This window comes from Furipterus horrens, unplaced genomic scaffold (genome assembly GCF_987537825.1).
Source record: "Furipterus horrens unplaced genomic scaffold, mFurHor1.1.pri manual_scaffold_4, whole genome shotgun sequence".
NCBI classification, from domain to species: Eukaryota; Metazoa; Chordata; class Mammalia; order Chiroptera; family Furipteridae; genus Furipterus; species Furipterus horrens.
In genome coordinates, this window is record NW_028327174.1 from 116,682,504 (window position 1) to 116,699,606 (window position 17,103).

General features: G+C 41.7%; 1 protein-coding gene across 1 annotated transcript in view; it reads left to right on the plus strand.

Moving 5' to 3' along the window:
* The window catches only part of ROR2 (ROR family WNT receptor 2), a 243,156-nt gene that overhangs the window by 212,842 nt on the left and 13,211 nt on the right, over positions 1 to 17,103 (plus strand). The window contains exon 5 of the mRNA XM_090273969.1: positions 14,847 to 14,974. Within this exon, the coding sequence (XP_090130095.1) occupies positions 14,847 to 14,974 (128 nt within the window). The remainder of the gene's footprint in view (positions 1 to 14,846; positions 14,975 to 17,103) is intronic.

The window sequence follows — 17,103 nt, forward strand, 5'->3', positions numbered from 1 at the left end:
CAAATGCAGCCGCATAATGCTGTCTCTAGGCAGGTTACACCTTTGCATGTCTAAACAGAACTTAGCCATCTTCTGCCTCACACTCCTTCCATGACTATTTCAGGGGAATTTGTCATAAATCTAGTTCAAACTTTATCCTAATTACAGGAATATAGCACTGTGAAAAAAATCCTGAAACTGCCATCTTACAAGCCAGTAATTAAAAATGACTCAGGAGAAACCAAGCTGCCTTACTCTTGGTAAGTAAACTAACTTGATGATAAAGCCCTTAAACCACCAACCTCATCAGATTGAGTTGGAAGGAGGAGAGAAGAAAACCTAATTTTTCCTCTATGATTTCTTGTTATGATAAGGTTTACTTGCTGGAAAATGTAACAACTGATTTTCAATACCATAATACAGAACTTGAATAAAAGATAGAAGCGTAATCATTTCAGGGTTATGTGATACAGGCAGTAAGTGACTAAGCAGGCAAGCATTGTAAAGTAAGTAGAGAATACACACGTTTTCTCCATAATTTAGACCATGTAGACACACAAATGAAAATGCTTGCACTTTAGCAATAATGACGACATCAGCATTTGACATGTAGTAACACATTTAATGCCCCCACCAAGTCTTTTTGCATTCACCTGAGCCCATGTATTAGCTGTTATGCACTATTGTTATACCTATTGGGAGGTGGGTGGATGAGAGCCACTGACCTCCAAAGTCACCCAAGGAAATACCAGCCTTCCAAAGTTTACCAAGCAGGGGACCAGCCCCCAAGCAGGGTGGGAGAGAATAGCATTATTTCTCAGTGGATGGACTGGTCACATCAGAACCACTGTGCCTCTGCCTCTGGTGCCTCATGCTGTCCTGGCCTTACAGGTGGCTGTGGCAAAAACCAATGTTTCTACAAGGTTCAGCTGATTGGGTTTTTATTAAATGAATGTTGATGTTTGGTGTGTTTAGTTGGACCAGGTGGACGTTTTTGCCACATTTAATCTGACATAGGTATAAATTGGATGCTAGGAGTATTTCCTCTCGGAATTAGAAGTCAAATAAAGTATGGTATTTGATTTTTGAGAAACTCACTCATTCAGAGAATTTAAATTGAGGGCCAACTATGTGCCAGTCCCTGTTCAGGGTGTTGGGGACACAAGCAACGAATGAAACAGACAAAAACTCAAAATGCCTTGTGTTGCTTACATGCTCTCAGGAGGCTTCTTCCACAAAATGTGGTATTTGAAAAATTCTGTGGTTTATTCCTTGTTATTGATAACATTCTGTTGTTATCTATTTACCTGTTGATGGACAGTTGGGTTCCTAGTTTGGAGCAATTATAAGTAAAGCTGCTATGAACATTTGTGCTCAAGTATTTTTGTGAACACACTTTCACTTCTCTAGAAAAAATTCTAGGTTTGAGATTACTGGGTCAGAAGGTAAATGTATATATGAAGTAAAAGAAATTGCCAAAGTCTTCCCCAAAGTGGTCTCCCCAATTTACACTGCCACCAACAATGTATGAGAATTCCAGTTGCTCTGCTTTCTTATCAACACTTGATGTTGTCAGTCATTTAATGTTAGACATTCTGGTGTCTTATGTCGTGATGAGGCATGGTGCTTTAATTTAAATTTCCTCCATCTTTTCAGGCTGCACTTTTGTGAAGTATTTGTTAGGCCTTTTGTCCAGTCCTACTGTGTTATTTGTCTTCTTATTGCATTTTGGGATGTCTTTATATATTCTGAATACAATTCCTTTGTCAGATACATAAAATGTTCTCTCCCAGCCTGCGGTTTGCCTTTTTATTTTTTTAATGCTGTCATTTAATGAGCAAGAAAATCTAATTTTGATAAGTCTAATTTATCATTTTTTTCTTTTATGCATCATGTCTGAGAAATTTTTGCCTTTGTCTACCTCAGTACTATAAAGATACCCTTCTGTGTTTCCTTCTTAAGTGTTATAATTTTAGTGTTTATGTTTAGGTCTGTGATCTTTCTCAAAAGCAGATTGTTTTTGCACAATATGAGTTGTGGATTTAAGTTCATTTTATTCCTTACTAATATTCAGTTGTTCAAGCACCATTTTTTTTTAATCCTCACCTAAAGATATGTTTATTGATTTGAAAGAGAGAGAAAGGTGGGAGAGAGATAGAGAAATGGATACAAGAGAGAAACATTGATAGGATGCCTCCCTTCTGCAACCTAGGTATGTGCCCTGACCTGGAATTGAAACCTCAACCTTTTGGTATATGGGGTGATGCTCCAACCAACTGAGCCACCCAGTCAGGGCTGAAGCATCATTTTTGGGAAGAGGTCCTGTCCTCCTTGAATGCCTTAGGGCCTTTATTGAAAAAGTAGACCATATATATGGGTCTATTTTGGGATTTCCTACCATGTTCTACTGATCTATTCTTATACCCCAATACCACATTGTCTAGATAATTGTAACATTATAGTAAATCTCACAATGAGGTGGTGTAAATCCTCCATTATTCTTGTTCTCTTTCATGATTGTTTTGGCCATTCTAGTACCTTTGCATTTGCATATAGTTCCTAGAATCGGTTTATCAATTTCTACAAAAGTGCCTACTGGGATGTTTTTTAACTTTTGATTTTGAAATAACTTCAAAGTTACAAAAATAGTAATAAGTAGCCCATATGCTCTTTACCCAGGTTTACCAATTTTTATCATTTTGCCATATTTGATTTATTGTTTCCTCAGTGTGTATTTGTAATTATTATTTTTTCTCCACCATTTGAGAGTATGTGCATTCATTACACTCCTTTGCTGCTTTGTACTTCAGTGTTTATTCAAAGCTATTTCCTTACAGAACTGAAGCTTCAAATTCAAGATATATGTCCTTGAATTGCCATTCATTCTCCAGTTTATCTAATTGTTCCAATCGTGCTATTTAGGTCCCTGTCCTATCAGCACAGCATCCTCCCCATGTTGCTTAAGTTTCAGCTGAGAAAATAACATGGTTCTCTCTTTGTGTTTTCAAATGTTAAAATAAATCTGTACATCTGGGTTAACCCAGCTGGTCCAATACCCATTTTGTAATGTCTTTTTATTTTGCTGAGTCTAGTTTGCTGTTGTTTTGTGAAGCATGTTGCCTGTTTGCTTAGGAGGCATACTGGTCTGGAATGTTTTTAGGATATTCTTGTCTGGTATTTTTATCAAGGGTATTTTCGCCTCATAAAACAAATTACAAGGTATCCTTTACTCCTTTATTTTCTGAAAAAGTTTGTGTAAAATTTCTAATGTTTCTTCCTTACATGTCTAACAGAATTCACCAGTTTATATTATTTGGACCTAGAGTTTTAATAATGGGAAAGTTTTTGCTGACAACTTCATGTAGGAGACTGTTCTGAGTTTTTATTTCTGTTGGCACTGATTTTGATGTGTGTGTTTTTCAAGCAATTAGTCATTTTTTAAAGTTGTTGGATCTATGTTTATATACTTGTTCATAACATTTCTTGTTATCTTTTAATATTTATTAGTGTCTTTGGTGATGCCCCCTTGTGCTTTCCTGACATTGGTAATGTGTATTTTCTCTTTTTCTTAATCAGTTTTCCCAGGTGTTAGCAATTTGTTGACTTTTTAAAAAACCAACTTTGGCCTTACTGATTTTTCTATTGTTTTCTATTTTATTGATTTCTGCTCTCATCCTTAATTTTTTCTTCTAAATAATTCAGGTTTAATTTGTCATTCTTTTTCTAACTTCTTTTTTTTTCCTTTTTTTTTTTATTGTTGTTCTATTACAGTCTGTCCCATTTTTCCCCCAATTGCTCTCCCCTGCCCCACCCCCTTCACCCCCCTCCCACAGTCAGTCCCCACCCTGTTGTCCATGTCCATGGGTCATTTACATTAGTTCCTTGACTAGACCTTTCCCTTTCTTTCCCCACTTCTCCCCCTCTCCCTCCCCACTGGTCACTGTCCATCTGTTCTTTGTTTCCATGCCTCTGGTTTTATTTTGCTCGTTTGTTTGTTTTGTTCATTAGGTTCCTGCATTAGCTTTTTCTAACTTCTTAACATGTAAAAACTTGCCTAATTTAAGAATTTACAACTCTTAAGTATTTCCAAGTATAAATTTATCTGTTTCAGCTGGATGCTATCTTATTTTTATTTTTTGTCATTTATATTTTCACATTCCAAATATTTGAAGAGTTGCTAAATATCTTTCATTATTGGTTTCTGATTTACCACTCTGTGATCAGAGATTTATGGTTTCAATTCTTTTAAACTTACTGTGAGTAATCTTGTGGTGAGTAATATGGTCTGTCTGGGTGAACATGCCCTGTGCACTGAAACATGTGTGCTGCTTGTTTGGTATGTTCTGCAAATGCCCCGTAGGTCAAGGGAGTGGTTACTCTGTCCACTGTTGTTCCTTCACTGATTTTTTGTTTAGTTCCATTAATTGCTGAGAGACTGGTGTTAAAATTTCCAAATATAATTGCGGATTTATCTGAGTTGTCCTCTAGTTCTGTCAATTCTTGTTCACATATTAGCTCTGATATTAGTTGTATTCATGTTTATGTCTTTTTTTTTAATAGATCCTTTCACTTGAAAGATATTTTGGCTGTGTATGGAATTACAGGTTCACAGTTCACTTTCTCTGCTAGTGCACTGAAGCAGTCATTCCCCAGTATTGTTTTGTATTATTTCTGATAAGGGCCATGTACCCTGTTTCTTTATATTCTAGGTTTTTAGCAAGTTGTGATGTAAGTTGGTGTGGTTTCCTTTGTAATTATCTTGCTTGCTTTTCACTGATACTCCTTGATCAGTATGTAACTTTTTAAAAAAGTATAACTTAATATGTTGGTACAGTAATTCTAATTTTTTTCCCCATTGCTCCCTTCTGCCCAGTACCCACCTTCCCTCCAGCAATCTCACCCCCACTTAGTTCGTGTCCATGGGTCATGCATATAAGTTCTTTGGCTTCACCCTTTCCTATATTATTCTTAACATCCCCTGTCTATTTTGTACCAACTGATTATGCTTCTTAGTCCCTGCACCATTTCCCCATTTCTCCCCCTCCCCGCTCCCAGCTGATAACCCTCCAAATGATCCCCATACCTATGATTCTGTTCCTATTCTGGTTTACTTAGTTGGATTTTGTTTTTATTTTTTAGATTCAGTTGTTGATAGTTGTGAGTTTGTTGTCATTTTAGTGTTCATATTTTTGATCTTCATTTTCTTAAGTCCCTTTGCATTTCATATAATAATGGCTTGGTGATGATGAACTCCTTTAGCTTCACCTTGTCTGGGAAGCACTTCATCTGCCCTTGCATTCCAAATGATAGCTTTGCTGGATAGAGTAATCTTGGTTGTAGGTTGCTTTTCATCACATAGAATACTGCTTGTCAGTCCCTTCCTGCCTGCAAAGTATCCTCTGAAAAATCAGCTGATAGTCCTATACGCACTCCCTGTAGGCAACTCTCTGCCTCTCTCTTGCTGTCCCCAGGGTTCTGTCTTTATCTTTCACCGTTGGCATCTCAGTCATGATGCATCCTGGTGTGGTTCCCTCTCGGTCCAGCTCGCCCGGGACCCTCCATGCTTCCTGGACCTGTATGTCCATCTCCTTCGCAAAATTTTGGAAGTTTTCCTGATTTTTTTCAATTCTTGTTTCTTCATTCTGCACTGGTTGACTGTTTTTTTCTTCCTTATGTTCCAAATCATTGATTTGAACCCGTTTCCTTCCCTTCACCACTGGTTTTGTGTGGATTTTCCTTGTTTCACTTAGCATAGCCTTCACATCTTCTCTTATGCATTTACCGTACTCAAGCATATCTGTCAAGACTATGAGCATCTTTATCACCAGTGTTTTGAATTCTGCATCTGTTAGGTTGTCTATCTCCTCATCTGTTAGGTTGGCTATCTCCTTGTCGCTTAGTTCTCCCACTGGAACCTTGATCCATTTCCCCTTTCGGGCCATACTTCTCTGTCTCCTCATTCTGACATGCTCCTGTGTTTGTTTGCCTCCATGTCCCAGGTAGAGCTGTCGCTCCTATTATGCTGTAAGGAGTGGAGCCTTAGGGAATCGTCAGTACAGGGCAACCCATTTCACCACGTTGTGGTGCTATATGTTGGGGAGGGCTCTGAGAGGGAACAAGGCTGCTTGCCCAGCCCTCACACCTTTTCCAGGCACCTCTCCCACTTCCACACTGGACTGGTGCCCCTCTAGCTGCTGCCCTGACAATCGTTCCCAGAGTGGATGGGTCTGCGGACGTTCTAGGACCCTGGGGGCACTTTAAAAAGCGGATTCTGCTGAGATCAGTAGTTTCTGTCTCCACCCCAACCCCCACTGGTCTGCACAGTCAGAAGCAATGAGATCTGATTTTCCCCAGTGCTGGGACCATGAGCTGCGATGTCCGGTGAGGAGCTGGGGATGCTCCCCAGGTGTCCCTCCTGACTTTTTAAAACATGTGACTGGGGTTTCTGCCAGCCTGCTCCTGCCGTCGCCACCACACCGCATCTTCTCCACCCCGGATCCGCCCCTCCTACCTGTCTGGATGAGTATTTCTTCTTTATATCTTTATTTGCTGTACTTCCATGCACTTTGATTTTCTGGATCTTCTGGTTGTTTCTAGTTTTTTGTTTGTTTGTTTGTTTTTGGTTTTGGTTTTTAATTCTCTTTACTTTGTTCCTCTCCACCCAGTGACATCCCTCCCTCCAGTTGTCCGCCCCCCCCTTAGTCCATGCCCATTGGTTGTGCATATAGTTCCTCTCAACATCTTCCCATCTATTCCACTCCCTCCTACTATGCTTCCTAATTCATGCACCATCTAACTCCCTTTCCCCCTTCCTCATCCCTGCTGACCTCCCCCCATAATGTTCCCGATACGTATAATTCTTTTCACACTCTCGTTGCCTACTTAGTTTGTCTTTGTTTCGGTTCCCTAGCTTCTGTTGTTGGTTGTTGTGATACAGCTTTCATTTTAATGTTCATAGTTTTGATCGTTTCTCCTAAATAAGTCCCTTTAACATCTGATATAACAGTGGTTTGGATCTGATGAACTCCTTCAGTTTTACTTTGTCCTGGAAGCACTTTCTCACCCTTCTATTCTGAATGACAGCTTCGCTGGATAGAGTGTGGTTGTAGGTTTTTGCTTTTCATTACTTTGAATATTTCTTGCCAGTCCCTTCTTACCTGCAGAGTTTCTTTTGAGAAATCAGCTGACAGTCTTATTGGGATGCCTTTGTATGTAATTCTCTTCTTCTCTCTTGCTGCTTTTAAGATTCTCTCTTTATCTTTAATTTTTGACATTTTGATTATAATGTGTTGTGGTGTGGTTCTTTTTGGGTCCAGTTGTTTTGGAACTCTCTGTGCTTCCTGGACCTGTAAGTCTATTTCCTTCCCCGAGTTAGGGAAGTTCTGCCTTATTATTTTTTCATATAATTTTTCAACTTCGAGTTCTTCTTCTTCACCTTCTGGCAATCCTCGGATTTGGATTTTGGCCCGCTTATAGCTGTCCGATAAGTTTCTGAGCCTCTCCTCATTTTCCTCACTTCCTGTTTCCTCTTTCTGCACTGGTTGACTATCTGTTCCTTCCCTGTGTTCCGATTTGTTGATTTTATCTCTGGTTTTCTTGCCCTCACCACTAGTTTTGTATGTGTTTACGTACATTTCAGCAGGACTAGCCTTCATTCCTTCCCTGTCTTGTTTAAGACCTGCTGTTATGTCTATAAGCACTTTTATAAGTAAAGCTCTGAACTGTGCCTCAGAAAGATTTTCTATCTGCTGCTTCGTTAGATTAGAAATTTGCTGTCTGGTCAGCTGTGTCACTGGGATCTCTATCATGATCTGTGCCATCCTGAACAGTTTTGTGTTTACCTTTGCTTCCTGGGCAGGGCTGTCACATCTCTTACGCTATAGTGGGGGGAGCCCTGTGCACTTGTCACAACCGGGCGTTTTCTTCGGGGGTCGGGGTCCAAGATGAATTCCTGCCGTTCAATCTCTGCTAGAAACTGGGAGCCTCCTCCTCCGTCCCCACCCCCACCGGGCCTCACAGTTCAAGGCAATGGGAGTCTGCCTCCCCCGGCTTTGGAATCGCAAGCTGATCGGTCTGGCCTGCAGCCGGCGGTGCTCCCCAGGTGCTTCTCGCCTCCGCTTGAATACTGGTGTCTGTGCTTACCGCTGTCCTGCCGCCATCATTACTGCTTCCGGGGACAGCGCACTTTGACCTCTCCTCCCTGGCTTCACCCATCCTACCTGTCCAGATGAGCACCACTTCTTTATAACTTCATATGTTGGACTTCCATTTATTTTCTGGAACTTCTGGTTATTGCTGGTTTTGCGGTAGTTGTATTCCTCCTTAGTTGTGGAGGGAGACAGGGCGTGTCAGTCTAGGCCTCCATCTTGGCCAGAAGTCTCCTGTGTTTGTTTGTCCCAGAGAGAGCTGTCACTCCTACTACATTTAAGGGACGGAGCCTTAGGTATTCGTCATTAACAGGCTACCTGTTTCACCACGTTGTGGTGCTATATGCAGGGGAGGGGTCTGAGAAGGAACAATGCCGCCTTCCCAGCACTCTCGCCCCCTTTCCAGGCACCTCCCCACTTCCTCACCAGACTGGTGCCCCTCCAGCTGCTGCCCTGGCCGTCGTTCCCAGAGTGAGTGGGTCTTCAGTCATTCCAGGTTCGTGGGGTCCTTTAAACAAGCGGACTCTGCTGAGACCGGCAGTTTCTGCCTCCGTCTCAACCCCCACTGTTTTACACAGTCAAAAATAATGAGGCTTGATTTTCCCTGGAGCTGGGACCCAGAGCTGCTCTGGTCAGGAGCTGGGAATGCTCCCCAGGTGTTCCTCCTGACTTTTTAAAACGTGTAACTGCACTTTCCGCTGTCCTGCTGCGCTTGCCACAGCTGCCACTACCACATCATTCCTCTCCACCTGGGTTCCGCCCCTCCTACCTGTCTGGATGAGTATTTCTTCTTTATGTTCTTGTTTGCTGGACTTCCATACACTTTGATTTTCCGGGTCTTCTGTTTGTTTCTAGGTTTGAGGTTGTTGTATTCCTTCTTAGTTGTGGAGGGAGATGCAGCCTGTCTGTCTATGCCTCCATCTTGGCCAGGAGTCCCTCAATATGTAACTTTTTAAATCAAGTTTAGGAAAAATTTGGCCATTATTTTTTTTTTAAGTTTTTATTTATTTATTATTAGAGAGAGTGGAAGGGAGGGAGCTAGAGAGGGAAGGAAACATCAATGTGTGGTTGCCTCTCACACACCCCCAACCTGGTACCTGGCCTATAACCCAGGTATGTGTCCTGATTGGGAATCGAACTTGCAGCCCTTTGGTTTGCAGGCCAGTGCTCAATCCACTGAGCCACACTAGCTAGGGCTGACCATTTTTTTCTTCAAACTGTTTTTCCTGACTCTCTGCATCTCTCCGGTTCGTTAGGGTCTTGATTGCACATAAGTTAGACCCCTTGTGCTTTTCTGCAGCTCACTGAGCTTTTCCACAGCTGTGTTTATTTTCTGTAAATCTTTTTGTCTCTCTTTGTTTCAGTTTGGAAATCTTCTGTTGACCTGTCAAGTTACCTGTTTTTTTTCTGACTTAATCCAATCTGTTGTTAATACCATGTTTTATTGGAGATTGTGTGTTTCAGTTCTTCCCTTTGCTTCTTTTATAATTTCCATCTCTCTATATCTTCATTATACTTTCTGTTTTGTACTATTTTCCATACTTGAAGTTCCTTAAAGTCTTGGTCTGCTAAGTCTAACATCTTGTTGGTTTCTGTTGATCATGGGTTATAGTTGCTGTTTTTACACATCTGATAATTTTTTATTGTATACTGGACATAGTGGTTTGTGCTCTAGATTTTGTTACCTTCCTTTGAAGAGTGTTTTGCTGCAGCAACCTATTAGATCACTGTCAGGTCACCTGAAACTTATGGAGTTTAGGTCAGTCTTTGTTAAAGTGAGTTATTTCAGTTTACTCTGTGCTTTTGCTCTGTGTCCCCCCACCCCCACCCACCCAATCTGAGATACAGCTTCCTCTGCTCCACTCATTTATTACAAGAATACCCTGTAACAGTTATGAAATGGTTTTTCCATTGTTAACAAAAACCATAAGGGAAATGTTAATTTCCTACACAATCTGTAACTACATTTGAATTTTGACATTGATTACTTTTTAACTTCAAAGAAACCTTCCTTTTCTTTAAAGATCCTTCATTATTTACATCCATGAATTTTCGAAGCTTTTCTTGAAGCTAATTTTTATTTTTAACATGCACAACTTGGGAAGACTATTAGTGATCAGCCCTACCATCTCTGCGGCCCCTTGTGAAGAAGCACTTTCTATCACAACATGATGACTCCTTCCTCTCCTTTCAGTTTCCTTCTCCCTGTAAAAAAACTATCGTAGATTTTTATCTCTCTCTCCTCCTTGACCATGAACTTGTTAGTGTGTAAGTTTCTCTTACATTTCTGTTATTAGACCTTGGGTCAATGCCTTGCAGCATTAGTAATGCAGGAGATTTCCAAATTTGAATTTCCTGACATTAATGTTCTGAATTTGATGAATGTGTGTTTCACCTGTGACTTAAAGGATTTCTAGATGGCTACTTCTGTCCCAAAACATTTATTTGGTCTCTTGACTGACTGATTTTACAGATTTTCTTCAGCTCTATCACTCCTCAGAGTTCCCAAACTATGCCAGGAAAAGATAAAGCGTAATTCTGTTTGAAAATATAAAGTAGTTCCGGCCAAGATGGAGGCATAGACTGATACACTTTGTCTCCCTCTACAACTAAGAAGGACTACAACTACTGTAAAACTAAAAATAATAAGAAGTTCCTGAAAATAACGCTACATGGAAGTCCAACGTATGCAGTCATAAACAAGTGGTGCTCATCCAGACGGTTAGGAAGTGCAAGCCCGCCGCTGAGAAAGATCGAACTGTGCTGGAGGCGGCAGCCGCAGCAGTCAACAGGGGGACCCAGTAAGCAGACACCCGTATTTGGGGGGAGGAGAGAAGCGCCTGGGAGCCACCCTGGCTGCAGACCAGATCGGTTGGCTCATGATTCCAACGCCCGGGAAGGCAGACCCCACTGGGAGGTGGCCCTGTTCGTCGGCGGAGAGTAACAGCAGGAATCCATCTTGGACCCCCGCCCCCACACAAAGTGCCACAGTCTGGTGAGAAAGGTCGCCAGGTTGTGACGAGCACACCGGGCTCCGCCCAATACAGTGTAGGAGGTGTGACAGCGACCCGCTCAAGAAGGAAAGATAAAACGGTCAGAATGGCAGAATTAATTATTGAAATACCAATCACACAGCTAACGAAAAAACCAAAAGCCTTGACCCATGAATAAATAGCGAATCTTTCCGAGGCTCAGTTCAGAGCTATAGTCATAAGGCAGCTTACAGACCTAACAGCGGGGCTGAATCAAGACAGGGAAGGAATGAAGGCTAGTCCTGCTGAAATGAACAAAAATACATACAAGACAAGTGGTGAGGAAGGGAAAGCCGTGGATCAAATTAACAAATCGGAACATAGGGAGGGAACAAACAGTCACCCAGTGCAGAAAGAGGAAACAAAAAGTGAGAAATATGATGAGAGGCTCAGAAACCTCTGGGACAGCTATAAGCAACCGAACATTCGAATTATCAGATTGCCAGAGGGTGAAGAAGAAGAACTAGAAATTTAAAAATTATGTGAAAAAATAATGAAGCAGGACTTTCCTAACTTGGGGAAGGAAATGGATTTACAGGTCCAGGAAGCACAGAGTTACAGATAGGCTGGACCCAGGGAGGACCACACCAAGACGCATTATCATCAAAATATCAAAAATTAAAGATAAAGAGAATCTTAAAAGCAGCAAGAGAGAAGAAAAGAATTATGTACAATGGGGTCCCAATAAGACTATCAGCAGATTTCTCAAAGGAGACTGCAGGCAAGAAGGGGCTGGCAAGAAATATTCAAAGTTATGAAAATCAAAACCCTACAACCATGATTACTCTATCCAGCAAAGCTGTCACTCAAGATAGAAGGGCAGAGAAAGTGTTTCCAGGACAAAGTAAAACTGAAGGAGTTTGTTAGATCCAAACCATTGTTATACAAGATGTTAAAGGGACTGGTTTAGAAAAAGGAGGATCAAAACTATGAACATTAAAATGAAAACTGTATCACAACATCCAACAGCAGAAGCTAGGGAATCAAAACAAAGGCAAACTAAGTAGGCAACGAGAGGGGAAAAAGAATTATAGGTATGGGGAACACATTGGGGGGAGGTCAGCGGGGAGGGGGAAAGGGGAATAGGGAGGGAGATGATGCAGGAATTAAGAAGCATAGTAGGAGGGAGTGGGGTAGACAGGAAGATACTGAGAAGAACTATATGCACAACTAATGGGCATGAACTAAGGGGGGGGACACCTGGAGGGAGTGGGGAGCAGGGTGGGAAGAAATTGGGACAACTGTAACAGCATAATCAATAATAAATAAATAAAATAAATAAATAGAAAAAAAAAAGGAAAGAAAATATAAAGTAATTCCCACTTGTTTTCTTAAAATTCCATAACCCAAAGGACATCTTTTCCAACTACCTCTTCATGTTTTGGACATTTTCTAAAATTCAGATTGGAAGCCCACTGAGATGAGTAAGCTGTGGACCAGATGTGATAGCCTTGAGCCTCTTCTCGGCCTGTCTTCTCTGCTTCTCTATTGCTCTTTCCATGCTGTGGGCACCTGCTTAGCAGTCACAGAGAAGCCAGCACTGAGAGGGCCTCACAGTAAGGGAGAAACTCACACCAGGGAGGAGTCCACAGTAAAGTAATAGGTTTTCCATTCCCCGAATCTTGAAGCAGAGAAAAGAAATTGTCTCTTGTTGGGGTACCCCAAGGGACTGACCGAATCAAATTTCATACCCTAGGTATAGGTGACATTCCTCCTAGCACATGCCCCTTAATGATTTTCCTGGCAGAGCAGGCAAGCGCCCTGAACCCAACCTGTATGTAGCACAACGCCAGGGCAGTGCTCACTTGCACTTGTGTTGGTGTGTCTGGCAAGTGTAGGCATTGTTTTTAATTTAATCAGCAGTTAACTCCAGTTCACAGAATGAGAAGGTAGATTGTGTGTGTATTATAAGCACATGTGCTTGTCGATTTAAACTATATTTAAGGAATCTTTGACCCAAAGGAATAATGTCTAGTAAACTGGAGAGAGAGAGTCTTGGCTCTTGTTGATGATAGAATTTCCTTATTTAGATTATTTTTGGCTCTAGATAGTTCTCTGTGAAAGAAAGATTTTCTTCAAGGACAGGGAAGACAGCAGAGCAGGGAAACCAGGCAGAGGTGGCTGGAGACATTGTTTTCCACAATTGCTTTGTCTCCACTGCTGCAAGCATCCAGCTTTTACACATGTGAGAGCCAGGGGAGAGTTTGTGAATCCATTTGGTTATGTTGGACACAACACAGATTCTAGGAGGGGAGTCAAAATCAGGGTGCAATGCAATGACAAGTATTGTTCAGCTTATGGGCAGGTTGCAGATTTGCTTGAAAACAAGCATCTTAATTATAGGCCTGAGCACTTGTCCAAAGCTTATCCTGGGAGCCCCAAGCCCCCTTTCTTTCCTCCCCAGCAGACAGCAGCGCTCATAAGTCTGCTGTGGCCCTAAGCATCTGATGACCTTATTAGCTGAAGGCAGGACCCAGAGGTTCTACAGAGAATTTAAAATAAACAGGGCTATTACCTGCAGGCCCTGGGAATGCCAGGCTACAGGGCCAAGAGGAAGGGTGTGCTTTTGTGAGTCGATCGTTCTGACCCCCATATATATACACGTGATCTATGCTGTCTACATAGCAATGATAAGGCTATATCTCTGGGGTGATAAGCCCAACTCCTGGTGCAAATTCTCTTAGAGTTAGACTTTGGAATCCCCTCCATTGCTTCTCTCCATTTCAAAGATTTCTATCCTACAATTTAAAGATAGAACAGTTTATGCGTTATCATCAGTTTCATAAAAGCCTTGTTTGCAAATAACGTAAGTGTATATGGGTATGCAGAAATGTTTCTGATGTATATTAAGGGTTTGATGTATTTATACATGCACATGAACATGTACCCTCTCATAATCCATCTTTCATACTCAGTTCTCTCCTGGTTCCACCTCCTGCCCACTTAAAGATGCTGGGTTTTTAAAAAGTTAATAGACTTTATATTTTAGAGAAATTTTAGGTTTGCAGAAAAATTGAACATAAAGTACATAGTGTTCTCATGTTGCCCCTCACCTTCTCTGCACACTTCTCCATTAGTAAGATCTTAAATTAGTGTGGTGCATTTGTTACAATTGACAAACCAATATCGGTGTATCATTATTAGCTAAAGTCTATAGAATACATTCACTAATGTATGCTTGCGGGGTGTATATTCATTCTTGGTGTTGTATATACTATAGCTTTGGAAAAATATATAATGACATATCCACCATTATAGTGTCATACAGACTAGTTTCACTGCCCTAAAAATTCCCTGTGCTCTGCCTATTCCTTCCTGGCAACCACTGATTTTTTTACTGTCTCCATAGCTTTGCCTTTTTCAGAATGCTGAGTACTATTGTTGGAATCGTACAGTATGGAGTCTTTTCAGATTGGCTCCTTTTACTTAGCAATATGCAGTTAAGGTTCTGATTTATTATCCACTCACCTACTGAAGGGCATCTTGGCTGCTTCCAGGTTTTTAGCAATTATGGATAAAGCTGCTATAAATATCTCTGTGTAGATTTTTGTGTGGACGTAAGACCTCCGTTCATTTGGGTGAATATTGAGGAAGAAAGGGGCTAGATCATAAGATGCTGTATTTAAAAAGAAAAGTGTACCAGAGTATTCGACAGTTTCCATTGCGCTTACAGACTGTGTTTCCCCAGAGACGATGACCATGAGGACGGGTTCTGCCAGCCTTACCGGGGAATCGCTTGTGCTCGCTTCATTGGGAACCGGACTATCTATGTGGACTCCCTACAGATGCAGGGGGAGATCGAGAACCGAATCACAGGTAGGAGCACGGGCTTTCCTCAGAAGACAGTGACAGGCGTGGGTGCTTCTCACCATGCAGAGATTCCACATGTTTGTTTTATCAGTTTCTACCTTGGGCAGTGTGTCCCTGCTCCCTGTCTCTTGCAATAGAAAGAGATATTTTTTAGAAGCAGTTGCAGTGGCCACCATGGTTTACCCTAAAATGTTCCTTCCATTTTTATGTTTAAATTAGCAAGTGTGGGTTGTTGGGAATATACTGTACTTCCAATATGCTGAATTAGGCCAGCCGTGTGGGTCCAAAGCCCTGAGTTGTCTTGTCCTCACTGCCTCAGCTGGGGTCTCCCATCCCAGGGCTGGCCACCCTAGTGCAGGCAGCCCAGCCCCGTGATACTCACTGCAGTTGACCTCTTTGTTCTGCCTTTCATTACTTTGCACCCTCTTGGAGTTGTGGTGGTTAGTTAAAAGGTACATGGGACTGATTTCAGTTGTTTGGGAGAGGTTGTAGGCCATGCATGGGAACACTGCAGTGAGCTCCGACCTGTGGCAGCTCTTGGCTCCAGGGAACACTTCAAAGCATGAGAAAAATGAAGCAAATCATTCAGGAATGAAGCAGCTCATTCTTCATCTTATTAGGAGTTACTGTCTCTGGTTGGTTGTTAGCCTTCAACGCACTGACTTTTACACATTGATGTAAAGGTCTTCTTAGGGGAAATCCCTCAAGAAGTGAGGAAATGAATTCAATGAAAGCTCTGCAAAGCCCTCTTTTTCCTGTCTCTGCTCTCCCCATGAAGGCATACACATTTCTCTCCAGACGCTACAAGAAACCAGGAAAATCTTAACATGTTGCGTACCGGGGAGTTTAAATGCCTTTTAGAAATGATGAGAATTCTCGCCACCCATACGCAATGTGTTAAGAAGGCAGGTGTCCCAGTTTAACTGGGTTCGCTGCACAGTAATTTAAAAAATATCCTCACCTGAGGACATTTTTTTTCCATTGCTTTGAGAGGAAGGGAGAGAAACATTGATGTGACAGACAAACATCAATTGGCTGCCTTCCATATGCACCTGGACTGGGGATCGAATCTGCAACCCAGGCATGTGCCCTGATGGGTGATCAAACCCACAACTTTATGGTTATGTGATGACGCTGCAACCAACTGAGCCACACTGGCCAGGGCTCTACACAGTATTTTTTTACCTCAGCTTCCCACAAAATCAGTGGTTGACGTCTGATGCTGGGTTTCCCCAGGAGAGTGATGTGGTTTGCCCTGGTAAGGGGCAGGCATGAGGCTCCCAGGCAGACACTCACATAGGTGTCATTCAAATGTCCTTCTATTGGGGTAGCCAAAAAGTCCTTTTTTTTTTTTCATAAAATAAAAGACATGATTTTCATTTTCACCAGTAACCATTGATTTGGATATTTTGAGTATGTTGACTATCTCCTGCTATTGGCTTCTAGTGGGTAGAGGCCAGGGGTCCTGCTAAACATCTTCCAATGCATAAGACAGCCCTGTAGCAATGATTCTGCCAAAACGTTAATAGTACCAGGAAACATTGCAAACCTCTTTTGATGCATTCAATCAGTCACAGCACCTTCTCCATTTTTGCAATTCAGTTGCGTTTTTTTACCTTTCTTGAAATAATCAAGTATAATACACCGAAAAACGTTGCATATTTTCTTACATCTTCAAGATATTTTAGGCTGCACAAAAATTCACCAGTTTTTGATATATATTTTTTTTAAATGCACACTGATATGACAGCTATCACAGTAGAGTCTAACAAAATTGTTCTTAATGAAGTTAAAGACAACCTAAACACTACTAGAGCCATCATATGGAAAAAGACTAAACAAACTTTTGGCCAACCCAATACATTTAGGTCAACTTTGGCCTTGCCTTTTACCCTCAGTCTATAGGGTCTAAGGTCATGGTCATGGAAGGGTCTGCCTGGCCCATACAGTTCCAGAATCCCCAGAGGGCAGGGCCAGGTGTCCAGTGAGAAATGGATGGGCATTAGTGAGACCTGGTGAATTCTGGAAGGCGCCATCTGGGTCCAGTGGTGAGAATGTTTTGAAAACATTGCTATCTCTCATTGGAAAAGCTTTTTGTGACATTTAAAGCAGAACTTCCCAAATGTTCTGACCGC